This window comes from Berghia stephanieae, chromosome 4, assembly GCF_034508935.2.
Source record: "Berghia stephanieae isolate SIO BIC M18660-M18661 chromosome 4, UCSD_Bste_1.3, whole genome shotgun sequence".
In the NCBI taxonomy this organism is placed as follows: domain Eukaryota; kingdom Metazoa; phylum Mollusca; class Gastropoda; order Nudibranchia; family Aeolidiidae; genus Berghia; species Berghia stephanieae.
This window is the reverse complement of record NC_088363.1, coordinates 48,033,984-48,051,948: the sequence shown is the minus strand read 5'-3', so window position 1 is coordinate 48,051,948 and position 17,965 is coordinate 48,033,984. Positions and strand designations below refer to the sequence as shown.

The window sequence follows — 17,965 nt, the reverse complement described above, 5'->3', positions numbered from 1 at the left end:
TTATCAACTTGACTTATGTAACGTTAGCTTAAATAAAGTAAACACAAAACTGCTGGAAGCTGTTGGCTGTAAAAAGTAATTTACAAATAATGAATATAACAGCTTAAAAAAAGAAAGAAAAAAACCCCACAAAAACAAAGAATTACCAAACAACCAATGAGAAAAAAAAAAAGTAAAAACGTTAATTTATTACTTTAAATCGACACATTTCTTTTTGTTATTGACTGATGAAGGTTTTTGAGTTCAAAACGTTTCATATGTGGTATTTTCTTTCATTTTTGAAGCTGTAATATAGTAAAATAATAGTTGTCCTTATTATGGAGAGTTTATTCTTAACATTTTTAAAGTTAATTTTCTAATTCTGAACATTTTGAATTGAACTAGTTAACTGTCGCACTCTGGCAAAAAAAACATATCTTTAATAATTTGGCCAGAAAACTCGTCCTTCAAATATCGATCGATTTAAATGACCCTTAACTTGGCAAAAACTCTCAAACCTGGGACCTCGTGAAGTCTTTAATAGAGTCCAGGTTTGAGAGCTTTTTGCTGCGTGTCAAAGCGCTTTACAGAGGGTCCCAGGCCACAGCAACACGTAACATGTAGAACAAGACATGACGCCTGTTAGGCGATTTTACATTTTTTTTTTCTGGACAGAGACAACACTGTTTACGGCCAGGTACTCATTTTTCACCAGAGTACGGTGAGAGAATGTGAGTAAAGAGACTTTCCTAAGGACTCAATTATGCGAGGCTCGAACTCAGGACCTTCCGACCCGAAAGCGAGTGTCATACAATAAGACCACATAGCCGCACTGTACCAGATTGACGGTGTGGGTTACATACTTAGACACGTCTCCTTTATCCGTTCAGAGACTGACGTAAACAATCTCAGAACTTTCAGCGTGTCAAGTTCCATATAATAACTTACATTTGCGTACATTGTCCACCAAAAAAATATATTATTAAGTTCATAATTATAAAAAATTTAGATAGCATGTATTACATAAATGCTTTATTTATTTGTTTTATTCATATATTTATTCATTTATTTCTTCTTCTTCTTCTTCTTCTTCTTCTTCTTCTTCTTCTTCTTCTTCTTCTTCTTCTTCTTCTTCTTCTTCTTCTTCTTCTTCTTCTTCTTCTTCTACTACTTCTTCTTCTTCTTCGTCACTTTCGCCTCATCCTCTTATTTTTCATTCATAATTCTCTTCTTTTAACTGATCCATCTCACCCACTCATCTACATCATTTCCTCCTTTTTCTAACCAGCCGGATTCTCCATTTAATTTCTTACTTCTCCGTCTATCTGTTCTTCCATCTCTTCTTCCTTAACATTATTACATTTTAAAAACATCCCTAAGAGACTTTAAAGAACAAATTGGCAGTGGTAGGAAATAGACTCTAATAACATTACTCTAACGTTTTGTATGTTTGTTTGTTGTTTTTTTCTGGGTTTTTTTTGTTTGTTTGTTTGTTGTTGTTTTGTTTTTTTTGTCGGACTTTGTCTTCTTTCCACATCCTACTTTTTACGATGACCGTCTGACTAAAACAGTGATCCCTTATAACCAATTAACTTCTGTACTCTGAAAAAAAAAAAAAACGTATTTAAAAATTTAGCCAGAAAACTCGTTCTTCAAAAATTGATCGATTTAAATGACTCCCACCTTGACAAAACCTCTCAAACCTGGGACCTCGGAAGGTCTTCCCAGATTTGAGAGTTTTTGCCAGGATGGGGGTCATTTAAATCGATCGATATTTGAAGCACGACTTTTCTGGCCAAATGTTTAAATACAGCTAAACTGGTTAAAGGTCATGCTGAGCCGGACGTAAAGCACGTCATACCACTTACCTACAGGACAGTTGTTAGTTGGTGCCAAGATTACTACCTGCTTCCCATTAGTGTTTATATTTATTTCCTGACCGACCTCCGAACTCCCCCCCCCCCCCCCCCTCCCTACCTCCCTTTTTCAGACTAATTATTGTTAATACGCTTCCTGCATTGCAATTTATGTTTGTTTCGCTTCTATCTTGTCATTATAATATTATTGTCTCATAAAATGAGGAGATATTATTTGAACTCAAGTAGGATTGTCTGTGGTTTTGGTTTGATATTCGCTTGCGTCATTTGTCAAGTTTTATTTTTACGAGTGGAAACTTCGCTATTCTGCAGTTTTGATTTGATACAATATAGACTATGCTGAGTCTTGAGTTTCTAAAATTAGATCATATGATTTATTTTCCTTCCAAAGCAATGAGAGAAATCTCTTTCTTATAAATTGTGTCTTAAGCACGGACAAAAAAAAAGCCCTTGAGCTTTTATACAGCGCAATATCTACTAATCATCCTCACAGCGCTTTACAAAGGGTCTCTAACCAACAGCAACGCGTAACATTTAGAGCAAGACATGACTGACGCCTGTTAGGAGACATTACATTTTTATTCCCGACAGAAACAACGCTGTTAACGGTCAGGTTCTCATTTTACACCTGAGTACGGTGAGAGAATGTGAGTAAAAATCCTTTTTCAAAGACTCACATATGCGCCGAGCGAAGCTCGAACTCAGGACCTTCCTATCTGAAAGCGAGTGTCATACTACATGACTACAAGCAGGCCATTTGAAAACATATTATTTCCTTTTCAAACAGTAGTAGACGCTTTTTTGGTGTCCATTTTGTACTTAAACTCTTACAATATCCGTAATTGCCAAGAGCTAGATACTCATTCACACCCGAGTCGAATGAGGTAATTTGTATAGACTGCCTTACAAGATCGAAACAACGTCGGGACCAGAATTGTCCTTGATTACTATCACTCATCCGGCGATTGATCGCGCTTAACATTGCTTGACCTTTTTAAAGGGTTTTACAACTCTTGCGACACATTAGGTCATTTCAGCGCCAGTAATAAGGAAGAAAATAGGATTGTCAAAAAAAGTTGTAGATTTACAATTGAGACCTCATGAGAAAAAGTAAGGCAAAGGGGAAGGTAGGGAACAGGTGTAGATTTCAAGAGCACACTATCAGTTTATTCAATTTGAGATCACCTAAAAGTTTCATCCAGCTTTGTATACAGGTCTCCTCTAAGAGGAATATACTCAAATGTTTACAGACCAATATAATATATTTATAACAACCTTTAAAAAGGTAACTTCATCACAAAGAGATGATTTACAAGGAAAAAACCTTAACTATACATTTGACCGCTTCCCTCCCAGTCAAGGACTCCGGCCTGGGCTAGGACAAAACCAAATAATCCCATCCCAAGGCATAGACAGAAAGCAACTCGGGAAACAGACGAAAGGAGATAGAACACACAGCGCGACCTCCTGCTCACCATGGGAGATCAAAGACCCCACCCAGTGCTTGACTTTTGTATCAAGGCGAGACACCTTACCGCTGTAGCCACTGAGCCAGTGCTGACAATTATGAGATAAAACAAAACAACAACAAAATTGAGAAGTAAAATTCCAAGTGGAAATTTGTCTTTAGGGTCTATTCCAAGGGGAGACTGGAATTCTGTGAAGCGTCTCAAGCTTGGGCGAGGTGACTTGCTCACAAGCACACATAGAGCGTCGCGTTGTCGAACTCGGTACCTTTTGGGTACGAAGCAAAGACCATACATCTGAGCAACGCTGTGGCCAAGTAAGGAAACGATGGATAAAATGTAAACAAATAGAAGTCATCTCATTTGAGGAACCAAATATTATAATTATGGCCAAGTTATTTAAATGTGATTTGTGAGAACAGGACAGCGTCTGGTCATCACTGGTCAGATTGATACGCCCTGTTGATTTTGTAAAGGTGACCAAATCATCATGATTAATTACTACAGCCTTTGCATTTTCCACGGTTATTTCCCTCTGACCGCTAGGCGATTAAACTGTTCATCGTCCTGCTTACCTGGTCCAGAACAATAAACAGTAAATCAAATTAATTATCAACTGTTTTAAATTAAATCAATTATAAATCGAAATGAATATTAATTAATAAAACTGAGAGATGTTAAACTATATTACAAATAGCTTTGATTTCTGACAGGGCACTGGAACGTGATTTTTATGAACACGAAGCGACGATACGCATGATAAATGATTGGGATGATGCCGTTGAATACAATAATAATACATTTATGGATTGAATATGGTAGCGAGCTACATTGTTTTTCGTTTTTCCTTCAGACAGAGTCATTAGATCTATGAGGCCGGAGTTTACTCCTGTTCCTATAGCGTGAAACGAAAAATAGCAATTGCTTACTACCCTTATGATAGGTCGCTACTCTGTCGCAAAGTACTTTCCACCAGAAATAACCAATCACTGCTGGGTGGAAAGGGATTGGTTGGGGGGGGGGTAATTAAATAATCTCTACTTTACCGGGAATCGAGCCCGGTCCTTCGCATGTAAAACAAGTGCTCTTCCGACTGAGTTGTCGGGACCCCCGTAAATGTACTATTATATTGTACAAAAAAGAGGTATACTTATTTGTAGGTCTGATAATCCAAACTCGTTATACTCTCATTGCTGTAATGGAAATACTCTCAAACACGTTGTCCTTTACAACAATGTTAAATCAAGTCCATAATTCCGTTAGGTTGTCAGACCTGAAAACAAGTGCACGTCGAATTTGAACAGTTAGATATTTAATTGATAGGCGTGTGTGTTCTCTGAAGCCATACATGTCATGGAAGCTGATTTATTTCCTACCATATTATTATTATTATTATTATTATTATTATGTGGCGTGACAATCAAGTAACACAAATTTTTTCAACCTTTAGACAAGACTGATCCCTCGTAAATTACCTTCATACGTGATATTCAGGACTCAAATTGATTTTTGTTGTATTCTTATATGTTTTCAACACTTTTAATTGACAAGTATAGCATAGATCATCATCATCATCATCATGATCATCATCACCACCAGCATCATCATCATCATCACCACCATCATCATCATCATTATCATCATCATCATCATCATCATCATCATCATCATCATCATCATCATCATTATCATCATCATCATCATCACCCTGGTTCTTTCTCTTTCCAGAGGTTAGATTCCATGGTCTTTCATATTTTTCTACCAAGGGCAATTTCGAAGCAATTGTCTTCTCCATTGATGCCATTTCTTTTATATTATTTACTTCCAGAATTTCCCTTCTTTTTTCCTGTCCGTCTACTTTCCGTCCCTGCTATTTTTTTTTATTTGGGGGGGGGGGGGCATTTCATGTCTTCATAACAAAACAAAGTATAGATATGAACATAATGCTCAATGCCCTTTACAATGAAATCATTATTTTATTCCATATTGTACAATTATTTGTTAGGCGGTAGGCATCCTATTTGTTTTGTTATATTAACAATATTATGTCACTACGTATCGCCAGGTACTCATCACATCGTGTTTTATTGCAATATTTATTTTATTCACTTCACCATATACAGACCTGCCTACTATTAAGAAAAGTTCCGTAGAATTACGAAATTTTGGGTTCAATTTCACAACCCCATGAGCATCTCTAAGTCATTAAAACTTATTGAAAACGAAAGCTGATGCCAGACTGATAATTTTAAGGATGTTGAAGTGCTGTTTAATCCTTGCGGGAGTAAATTGTTCATTTTTAAAGTAAACCGAAGCGACTACAATTTTTATCAGTCAAAAATTAACTAAAAATAAATGAGCTTTTATATAGAGCAGCAATATCCACTAAACATGCTCAAAGCGTTCTACTAAGGGTCCATGACCAACGGCCACACTGAACGTGTAGAGCGAGACAGGGCTCCTGTTACGCAATATTAAATTTTTTAAAACAGAGACAACGCTGTTAACGGCCAGGTAAACATTTTACACCTGAGTACGGTGAGAGAATGTGAATAAAGAGCCATTTTCAATGACTCAACTATGCGCCGAGCGAGGCTCGAACCCAGGACCTTCCGATCCGAATGCGAGTGTCATGCTACTAGACTACATAGCCGCACGTTACGAATTGTTCCATTGCCAAGTAGGCAAGACTGCATCTAGTTCGACTGAATGCTCCACAAAATCACATCTCATGAAAAAAACATGTATGACCTCTCGTCTCAAACCGTATCATTGTCGGGATAAACCGGTCTCTTTATAGTGTCTGAAAGGCGTATTTTCTGGCCAAATTTTATTATTATTATTATATTATATATATTATTATTATTATTATTATTATTATTTATTATATTATTATTATTATTATTGTCATCATCATCATCTCTCTATGGCGTTCTGATTTAAGGGGAACGCACTGTGTGGATGCTTACTAAAAGAACATCCGTAATGTACTGTGTGGATACTTAATAAAAGTACATCCGTAATGTACTGTGTGGATACTTAATAAAAGTACACCAGTAATGTACTGTGTGGATACTTACTAAAATAACATCCGTAATGTACTGTGTGGGTACTTAATAAAAGTACATCCGTAATGCACTGTGTGGATACTTTATAAAAGAACATCCGTAATGTACTGTGTGGATACTTTATAAAAGTACATCCGTAATGCACTGTGTGGATACTTTATAAAATAACATCCGTAATGTACTGTGTGGGTACTTAATAAAAGTACATCCGTAATGCACTGTGTGGATACTTTATAAAAGAACATCCGTAATGCACTGTGTGGATACTTTATAAAAGTACATCCGTAATGCACTGTGTGAATACTTTATAAAAGTACATCCGTAATGCACTGTGTGGATACTTACTAAAAGTACATCCGTAATGTACTGTGTGGATACTTTATAAAAGTCCGTCCGTACTTATCAACATCTGCCTATCAACGTGTCACAAGCCGAGAATAATACAGGCTACTCTGAAACCACAAGGTTTTTGTTTTTTTAATTGGCCAGAAAATATCCTTTTCAGATATCGATTTATTAAAATGACCATGATCTTGTAAAAAAAAAAACACAAAAAAACCCCAGAAAAAAAACAACTAAAACCTGGTAATTCCTTGAAGTCTTCACTGAAGTCACAACAGATTTGAGGGTTTTACTCAACACAAGGGCCGTTAAATCGATGGATATTTGAGGGAAGAGTTTTCTGGCCAAATTTTCTAAAATGTGTTGTTTTTTTCTTGTGGCATACAAATGGCGTCCCAACCATTGTTTTATTTTAGAATTTTTTTTACCTACTAAACTGATAGGTCAACTTAGTTTTGTTTGTTTGTTTTTTATTTTTCAAAATTTTATCTCTTTCCTTTATTTCAAATATTACTTTGAAGCGCACCCTTCCTCTCCCGTTATCCCTCTCTCTCTCTCTCTCTCTCTCTCTCTCTCTCTCTCTCTCTCTCTCTCTCTCTCTCTCTCTCTATCTATCTATCTATCTATCTATATATATATATATATATATATATATATATATATATATATATATTATATCACTCTCTCTCTCTCTTTCTCTATCTCTCTCTATCTATCTATCTATCTATCTATCTATCTATCTATCTATCTATCTATCTATCTATCTATCTGTCTGTCTCCTGCTTTCTTTCTCCCCCCATCGATATTTTTCGTTTAAATTATCTTAATAGGGTAGTTAGGGTGTCAATAATAATAATACTACCGCCGACTAGTATTCTTCAATAACACTTGAGTAAAGTGAGAGTATGTGAGTAAGGAGTCTTTTCTAATGACTCAAATTTATGTCGCTCATAGCGGGACGCGAACCCTGGACATACTAGTCCAAAAGCGAGTGTCATACCTAAATAGACCACACAGCCGCATATAAATTCGCCGTTAGAGGGTTGTAAAACGAATACTATTTTTGTATTTATTGTGTCAGACGCCATACCATTAAATGTAATATCACTTCATCTCTTTGTTGTAAATCGAATAATTCGTCTCAGATTAATGGCAACAAATAAATAAAGGTGATGCAGGTACGTAATGAATGGACTGTATCGGATCTACCAGAATGGCATTCCTTGGCATTCCTTGAGTGGTCACCGATGGGAGGTCGCGTTGTCCTACTTTCGTTTTTGTCAACCTGAGTAATGTGGCTATATGTGGTCTAGTGGTATGGCACTCGCTTTGGGATCGGAAGGTACTGGGTTCGAGCCTTGCTCAGCGCATAGTTGAGTCCTTGGAGAAGGCTCTTTACGCACATTCTCTCACCGTACTCATGTGTAAAATGAATACCTGGCCGTTCATAGCGTTGTCTCTGTCCGAAAACAATTGTAATATCCCCTAACAGGCGCGTCATGTCCCGTCCTTAATATTAAATGTTGCTGTTGGCCAGGGACCCTTTGTAAAGCGCTTTGAGCACGTTAACTTGATGTTGCGATATATAAAAGCTCTATTTTATTTTAGAGTAAAGAAAATTGGGGTAAAATTCAATATCAGCATTCTGATTTTGATTGGTTAGTAAGAAACGAAATCTGTGCTGTGATATAACAGTGAGCTTGTGACCGATTGGCTCCGGGTTTGAGTCCTGCTGTGGGGGGGGGGGCGGGGTGACGGTGCAAAAGGGTGCTTTACTCACTTTTTATCCCCACACTCAGGAGAAAATGGGTATCTAGCCGGCAGGAAAGTGCGATTTCTCCGTCGAAAAAAAACAAACAAAAAAAAACAAGTTATAATGGCAAGCTATTGCTGTTGGTTTGCGACCTCTTGTAAAAGGGTTTTGAGCACTTTAAGTGAATATATTGCGCTATCTAAATACTTATGTTATTATAGACGGGGGAAAGCGCTCGTGGTCGAACGCTCACAAAAATTGTAATCGATCGATTTTGACCTTTAATAAATTTTCGAACCAATGGGAAACCCAACTCGGGAGGGCTTTCTCTGAGGTTACGAAATATGCAATATGGTTCCAAAATGGTATTATATCACCCGGTTGTACAATTTCCCATGAAAATCATTGTTAAGTCAATTGATTTAAAAATATTAAAATATTCGATGGAATTTTAACGTAAGACGAGATTAGCAGCTGAGTTTAATTTTTTTCAAAGCGTCAACAACAAAAAATGCATGACATTGTTGCGTATTACTCCCCTTTTTCTTTGTATTTATTTTAATGACGTAACAAGATATGATGTCCAAATTCAATACAAGTTCCGTTCGGTGCAGAGAACGGAAAATTATTTTTAAATGTGAAGTCAGCAATCATTGCTTTTTGGATAAACTGCTTACCTCATCTTCGATACTAGGGTCAAGAACATAATTACGTCATAATATGCGGTCTTTAATGCATTTTAAGCTTGATTGTTTTTTTCCTATAAGAGACTACACAGAAGGGGTGTTAACTGTTATGATGTGAATTTAAAGTTTTCTTGCTTAAAATGTAAAGAAAAAAAATCGTTTTGTCGGTGTACTACCAAATACCCTAAATTGGGTTACGATCTGTGTGATGGACATAACGTTTTATGTGAAAGGTCGCCTTAGTTCGAGAGATTCTGACTATGGCGATCTGTCTGACCTGATATATTTTGTGTTTACTTGAAAAAGGCCAAAGGCCGAAACGTCGTTTGTTTTGTGTTGTTCATTCATGAGTCAGATTTACTCCCTTTATCTTTATCTCCATTTTATTGACTCATTTCGGCACCTCTAGTGATTGGTTTGTCTGACCTCAACTGTCTCCTCCGGTGGACATTGGTGGGTAGAAATAAATATAGGCTTGTATGTCGAACACGTTAATACATTTTAAAAGATATATGAACATTTATATAGCGCATTTCTATGGAAATACCATGTTCAATGAGCTTTACAATATTTCACTTATTTCCCATTGCAAGAAGCCATATTATTTCAATTTTATACTGTACCAGTCGTCCTTTAGGCGTCTTATCTGTATAAACACTTAAACAAATATCCGCCACTAACGGCCGATAGATAGAATGAAGATGACGTCACTCAGGTCTTTGTTATTGTTTTTTGCCCTACATGTTTGTGAGTAATTCTCACTAAACTGTATTAACCAGACAATGAACGTTTAAGGTTTCACAAAGTTGTGTGTGTTGATCCGTTTTACTTCTGGGTGACAATGTTGTGAGCTTCTTAGCCAAGCGCATACTATCTTTTGGATGCTGTGCGCTTGGCTAAGAAGCTTATAAATAGTGTTGGCATTTTTTTATCTGGCAGTTACATTTGAGTATTTTACCTAAACGCATAGTCTCAATAGAGATGTTTTGTAGCAACACCCAAAGGTATAAATTTATATGAAGATAAAGAAAGAGAGAAAAACCAAGACAATTTCATAACATCAATACTATGTAATAATAATATACGGAAAACATTTGATGGAAGATTGAACTCAAACAACCCTTACGACACGCTTTAATTAGCGTTAACGTAATTAGGTTGCGTCACTGGCCCAGTTGGGGGTGGGGTGGGGGGGGGGGGGTCCCGGTAGCTCAGTTGGTCGAACACTTACTCTACACACAAGGGGACTGGGATCAAATAAAGGGGTGAAGTCCAGCTATCTTTTAACCCCCAGTTCCCTCCCCCCCCCCCCCCCCCCCCTTTTTTTTTTTTTTTTTTGTTTTTGTTTCCAACCCCCGTCTCCCAGCAGTGATTGGGTAGTTGGGTCTGTTCGATATGAGAGGGAAGTACTTTTCGATAGACCAAAACGCTATCCAATGGAAAGCGAGCAATTAATTGTTATCGTCCGTTCAGAAAAATTGTAATATCGCCTAACAGGCGTCATTTCTTGTTTTGCATATTTGGTGTTGCTGTTAGCCAGGGACTCTTGTAAAGCGCTTTGAGCACGTTTAATGGATAGTGCGCTATTTAAAAGTTCAAGTTGTTTATTTTTTTTACAATGACTACGTTAGAATAATTCATTCTCCCTACATGTGACCCAAAAAGTCAAACTGGTATTATGTCGGGATGAAGTAGATGTAAAAAAAAACGTGAATTTAAAGCTACAAAGTCGAAAAATTAGAATCGATGAAATATTGATTTTTGTAAGTAAATCTACAGATTGTCCACACAATATGGATGCATGATAATAGTAAAATAAAACTAATTAAAAACCCAATCTAATTCAATTTGGTTTTAAATAAATAATATTTTGACAAAATTTGACCTCTTCTGCAATGAGGAAAAGTATCTTTCAACCAAATCTTGACAACCTGTAGCACATTATATGAATAAATAAGAAAAAAATAGTGAAACACTCCATTTACCAGGATTTGTGGATAGATAGAACGAAGTTGACGTCACTCGGGTCTTTGTTATTATTTGTTTGCCATCCATGTTTATGAGTAATTCTCACTAAATTGTATTAATCAGAATATTAAAGTTCAAGATTACACATAGTTTTGTGTGTTGGTCCGAGTATTCCCGGATGGCAATGTTGTGAGTTTCTTATCCAAGCGCACATCATCCATACTCTGTATTACTCAATAAATCAAGACAGTTTAACATTACATTCCTATAATAATATTTGATCGTAAATTCAATTATTTTTAGCTTCAGCAGTATCATCATGACATAATACTCTTTTAAGACGATGGGTCGCATACTTAACCACCACTCTTTCCTCATCTCTCTCTCTCTCTCTCTCTCTCTCTCTCTTTATTTTATATATATATATATATATATATATATATATATATATATATATATATATTGAATCGTGTTTGATACAAATATGGTACGAAAAGTGCTCGACATGTAGTAATGGAGCGAATTATTATTTAAAATATTTACCACAATGTTTGGGGCAGTCTACATCAATGTTTCAGGCTTAATTTGCCATCTTCAGGACTGAGTTGTATTGTTGACAAAACAACTCAGTCCTGAAGATGGCAAATTAAGCCTGAAACATTGATGTAGACTGCCCCAAACATTGTGGTAAATATTTTAAATAATATATATATATATATATATATATATATATATATATATATATATATATATATATATATATATATATATATACATTTGTGTAGGCTTGTATCAAATTTATCCTGTTTATTTGTTTAGTTGAATGAAATCTAGATAGAGCCTCGGAGCGGCCTTGCATCTTTACATTTCACTTTTCAAAATCATTATAAGCTAGAATAATTATTATTAATGCTGTGCGTTTAGGTAAAATACTCACATCCTCCGCCAGCTTGATTAAACAATCCAACACACTAAATTGTGTATATGTAAAACCTTTCACGTTTATAGTTTGATTAATAGAATTTAGCGAGAGTGCTGTCTAAAAGTAATAACAAAAAGCTAAGTGATGGTAACTTTGTTCCTTCTATTGAATTTATCCTGTTTTGTTTTTGTTTTTGATGTTTATTGTTGTTGGGTTTTTTGGAGGGTTTTTTGGTTTGGTTTTTGTTTTTGTCTTTTCTTTGTTTGGGGGTCTTTTTGGTGGGGGGGGGGTGGTTGTTTATTTGATGATTAAATTTATTCTTATGCCTCGGAACGGTCTTGTATTTTTACAGTTCATTTTTTGAAAAATTCTTGCTGGCTGGTATTTAAATTTTATTTGTTTATTTGTTTATTTGATGATTAAACATGGCCTAACGCACCGGAACGGGCTTGTATTTTTACAGTTCACTTTTTAAAATCTCGTAGGCTGGTATTGAATTTATCCCGATTATTTGTGAGATTGGAACCAGTTTTTGGACATCACACTTTTCTTCCCTATTGGTGACCAATGGGAGCGATCTATATTCATGGTTTCCTCCAACCAAGTCATCGATCACATGATTTATTGCTGTCCAACGATTGGACATTTCTGAATGTATCTAAACACACTGCTTTGTTTATGAAAGCATACACATGAGTCATGCTGAGCAAAATGACCAATTGTAACGTTGGATATTTCTCAAACTGTGAACACTTTTCACTATGTGGGTCATTTTGAGCACACTTTGCAATGTGACCAATGACCTCGAGCACATGGAAATGTAATATAGATCGTGCCCATTGAAAATTACAAAGACCCAGACTCAGAAGACTGGGTATCTCAACGTTGTGGCTTGTTGTTTTAATGAAATGTGTCATTTTGTGAGTTTTGTTTATAAGTAAAAATCATCGAGCCCTCAGAAATGAGGTCACTTCCGTATTTTCTCCTTATTAGAATTCAATGCGTTGGACACAACGATGGGAGATAATCTGTGGTAAACGCATTGCCTGAATTGGATTATGTCAAAGACGGGAGTAGGAATTTATACTGATGCTTTGCGGTCAGTTAAAATATTCACAGCATCCGACAGCCGGATATAACGTATCAATCACACAAAATTATGTGTAACCTTAAATGCTTATAGTCTGATCAATACAATACGATTCAGTAGTCTGATGTCACGCGCCCGGCAACGGCGGCCATCTTGGTTCTAAACAAAGTAATCATTACTTTTTATTCTTCATGCTGGCTAGAACTTTTCATTCCCTTTTCGTATGCTTTGTGATCAGAATGTGTAAAAGTCAAAACATGATCAAATTTATGGGAATTTTTTCCTCTGGAAACGCTTTTATGCTCGCCGGAGAAATATTTCATACGGGCATCCGCCATTGTTCCGATAGTTTAGAACCAGTGTTACTAAGTTACCATGCGTCATTAGGAAGGAAGTGACGTTACGACTACTGAATCCTATTAAGTGAAAACTTATAAAAATGGCTGGCTAAAAACAATATTAATAACAAAAAGCTGAATGACGTCATTTTCGTTCCTTCTTTATTATTATATAAGTACGAGTATTTCCTTATGACCCTCTTCTTTCTTTTTTTTTTCTATGGTTTCCTGGATTGCCTCTGTATACATTTCCTTAAATACGTCAACCTACACATAGGTATAAAGAGTGTAACTGCCATAGTGGTATTGCATCCGGTTCTCTTTGACTTGTAAACCAGAGATACTGAGTATGAGCCCCTTGTCGGGAAATACGACGTAACCTTTGGGAAAGGTGCGGCTATATGGTCTTGTGGTGTGACAGTCGCTTTCGAATCGGAAGGTCCTTGGTTCGAGCCTAGCTCGGCGCGGCGCATTGTTGTGTTCTTGGAAAAGTTTATTTACTAACATTCTCTCACCGTACTCAGGTATAAAATGAGTACCTGGCCGTTAACCGTGTTGTTTCTGTCCGAAAAAATTGTAATATCGTCTAACAGTCGTCTGTGTCTCGTTCTACATGTTAAGTGTTGGCCATGGACCCCTTGTAAAGCGTTTTGAGCACGTTTAGTGGATATTGCGCAATATATAAAAGATCAATTTTAGGTATTGGAAAAAATAATATTATAATTTCCTCATTACATCCGATATACGGATGTAAACTTCACAAGCCCTCTATTTGTCACATAACCTTAGCTCATACTCAAAATCGGGTGTAGCGCCTTAGGCGACTCCAATACGTATAAGGTTTCCTAGGTAGAAAAAATTAAATATAAATCTAATATAATAATATGACATGGTAAAATAATTGGGGATAAGTCATAAACAATGTGGTATAATATATTTTCTTCAATTGTTAATTTTACCCATGGAGCCGGAATGTATCCCTGTTTCTTTAACGTGAAAGGGACAATAGCAATTGCTTGCAACCCTTTGGATAGGACGCTTAGTCTATCGCAAGGTACTTTACGCCAGGTGTAACAGACACTGACCCAAATTGCCTAATCACAAGGGGAAACCCGAAACGTCCATATCATCTGTCTTCGTTGATTAGATCAAATCTCCCATTCAAGTAGACTATTGCTATAAAAAGAAACCATAACTCATTCAACCATTTTTCCTGAAACGTGTGGCTTCTAAAATTCAATCATTAAAAAAAAAAAGTAGTAGTCCTTCAGAGCTATTAGGCCCATGGAGCCGCAGTTTATCCTGGTTTCTATAGCGCGAAACGGACAATAGCAATTGCTTGCTACCCTTTGGATAGGACGCTGGTCTATCGCAAATTACTTTCCGCGAGATCTAACAGGCCTAGCTACCCAATCACTGCTGGGTCGACAGGGGTAAGGGGTGGGGGGGGGGCAGAAAAATTCTCTACTGCACCCGCCCGGGATCGATCGCGTGTGAAGCGAGTGCTCTACCAACTGAGCTATCGGGACCCCCGATTCAATCAAAGAGTCATAGAATTGTGGAATTATTACCGTTTTCATTTCAGAGAATCTCGTTCAAGCCGACATAAAACCGTTTGAATGTGGTGGGTAGCATTTAATAGCTGTGCCTACTTTCCATTTCTGTACAATTTCAGCCCACACATCAAGATGTCTCCTCGATGGCTGTTAAGTGTTTGCCTCATCCTTCTGCTGGTGGCGCCTGTCCCGGTTTCCCCACAGGCAACGTTGATCATCAGAGTGATGAAGGCAGCCCTGTGCTCGGTGTGCTCAGCCACTTTTGTATTTAGAGGTGAGTATTTTGTCTTTCTTTCTTCCTTTCTTTCTCTCTCTCGCTCTCTCGCTCCCCGCCTCTGTCTCTCTCTCTCTCTCTCTCTCTCTCTCTCTCTCTCTCTCTCTCTCTCTCTCTCTCTCTCTCTCTCTCTTCTCTCTTTCTTTCTCTCTCTCATCTATCTATCTATCTTCTATCTATCTTCCTCTCTCTCTCTCTCTCTCTCTCTCTCTCTCTCTCTCTCTCTCTCTCTCTCTCTCTCTCTGTTGTTGTTCATGTGTATGCGTGGGTGTTGATGTGTGTCCCTCTGTTTCTATCAATCCCCCTCTTTCTTCATCTTTATCTCCCTCTCTATCTTCATCTCCTCCTCCCCCCCTCCCCTCTCTCTCTCTCTCTATACATATATATATATATATATATATATATATATATATATATATATAATTCTCTACACACTAAGCAAGACACACACACACACACACACACACACATACACGCCCACACACTCCCACGTATACATAAATCTGAAAATTTGATTGAATGATGATCATGATGATGATGATGATGATTATGATGATGATGATGATGATGATGATGATGATGATGATGATGATGATGATGATGATGATGATGATGATGATTCTATAATCGCGTTACTGCATACCAAAGAACGCTTTGAGCTATTTTTACAGGATAGCTGATTTTAAACTTACAGGATGTGCGGACATAGACAGTCTGTCTCTCTGTTCTGTTACTATCATTACTCCTCTTTCTTTATCTTTACCTCCCTCTCTATATTCATCTCCTACCCTCTCCTTGCCCCCCCCCCCCCCTTTGTTAAAAATCCTAATGTAAAGTCAAGCAATACTAAGCGCGGTCAGTGGCCGGATTGATAACAATTCTGGTCCCGACGCTGTGTCCTTGGGTAATGCACTAACGTACATGTTACCCCAATCGATTCAGATGTGGAAGGGTACCCGGCTATAGGCAGTGACGGATATTGTAAGAATGTTATAGTACAAAAAAGGACGCCTATCAGATCGGTATAAATGAAATAGAAATATGGTTCTATACAGCCTGTTGGGGGAATAAATGAGACATAGTGAAGTTATTAGGCATGGTCTATCTGTTGGAAATGTGCCATATATAGTCTCTGTTTATTCATCTACTCATTTATCTCATTACTTACCATTTCCTTTGTTTAATCAATGACCACAGGTTGTGCTCCACGAGAGGTACCTTTTTGTCGAATGATTGCCTTCAAGATGTCCGTTTTGTGTAATACATACCGTAAGTTCTATTCATCTATTTATTTATTCGATCATATAGTCATTTGTTCATTTACTCCTTCATTAATTTGTCTATATGTTTATTTATCTATTTATTTAATCGATCTATAGGTTCATATATATTTATTTACTCATTCATTTGTTTGTTTATATGTTTATTTATCGATTCATTTATTCATATGTTTATTTCATTTACTCCTTTATTCGTTTGTTTATGTGTTTATTCATCTATTTATTTGATATGTACTCATTTATTTATTTGTTTATATGTTTATTTATCTATTTATTTATTCATATATTTATTTGTTCATTTACTCTTTCAGTCATTTGTTTATATGTTTATTTATCTATTCATTAATTCATATATATTCATTTGTTAATTATTCATTCATTCATATGTGTATGTTTTTCATGTATTTATTCATTCATATATATTTATTTATTATTTACTCATTTATTCATCTGTTTATATGTTTATTTATCTAATTCATTGATAAATTTATTTGTTTATTTACTCATTTATTCATTTGTTTATTTGTCTGTTCATCTATTTATTTATTCATATATTGATTTGTATATTTAATCATTCATCCATTTGTTTATATGTTTATTTCTCTATGTATTTAATCACTATTTATTTATATTATACATTCATGAATTCATATCAACAGCCTGTATCAACTATGGAGCACCTCGTGAAAGGAGTTGTGGTGGATTTCCTTTGACCTGTCCAATTTGGAATATACGGCCCCTGGGTCTGTGCGAGGCCGGCCGTAAGTAGTCTTTACTCTTCTTCCTTTTCTTGTCCCGATGGCTTAATTAGTAGACTAATCGCTTCGTAGTCAAAAACAAAAACCTTGAATTTTTATATTGCGAAATATCCACTAAAATGGTAAACAAAATAATGTGAGTGAATTTTAAGTATATAAAAGTTGACAATGCAAAGCAATGCAAACCACATTTGGGCCTTTGTCCTTCCTTGGGTTATACACGAATCATGCAGATAGTGACGAGAGAAAGAAAGAGAGAGAGAGAGAGAGAGAGAGAGAGAGAGAGAGAGAGAGAGGGGTCATAGGAGTAGTTAAGAAAGAAAAAGTAAGAGATTCATAGCGCGAGAGAGACAGGCAGAAACAGAGAAATTATACATGTTATATATGTATATATGTATATATATATCATCATCATCTAGTCAGCTGATCCTGCGTAGGACGTTGCTTCCCGAACTTTCTTGCGAAACAGATTACGGTTTTCCGCCAGTCTACTTGCTTGAGTTGCTGTCATTCCCAGCCATTCACATATATCTTGTTCTCAGCTTCTTGTTGGTCTACCGCTTCCTCTCTTGCCGTCTACCCTTGTCTGCAGAATGTGCTTTTCTAAT

The 17,965-nt window shown here is 36.5% G+C and overlaps 1 protein-coding gene across 1 annotated transcript in view; it reads left to right on the top strand.

Moving 5' to 3' along the window:
• Nucleotides 1-17,368, top strand: part of LOC144971791 (uncharacterized) — a 21,561-nt gene extending 4,193 nt beyond the window's left edge. The window contains exons 2-4 of the mRNA XM_078912866.1: nt 15,165-15,319; nt 16,517-16,588; nt 17,259-17,368. Coding sequence (XP_078768992.1) covers nt 15,178-15,319; nt 16,517-16,588; nt 17,259-17,368 — 324 coding nt within the window. The 5' untranslated portion in view covers nt 15,165-15,177. The remainder of the gene's footprint in view (nt 1-15,164; nt 15,320-16,516; nt 16,589-17,258) is intronic.
• Nucleotides 17,369-17,965: the final 597 nt, after the last annotated feature.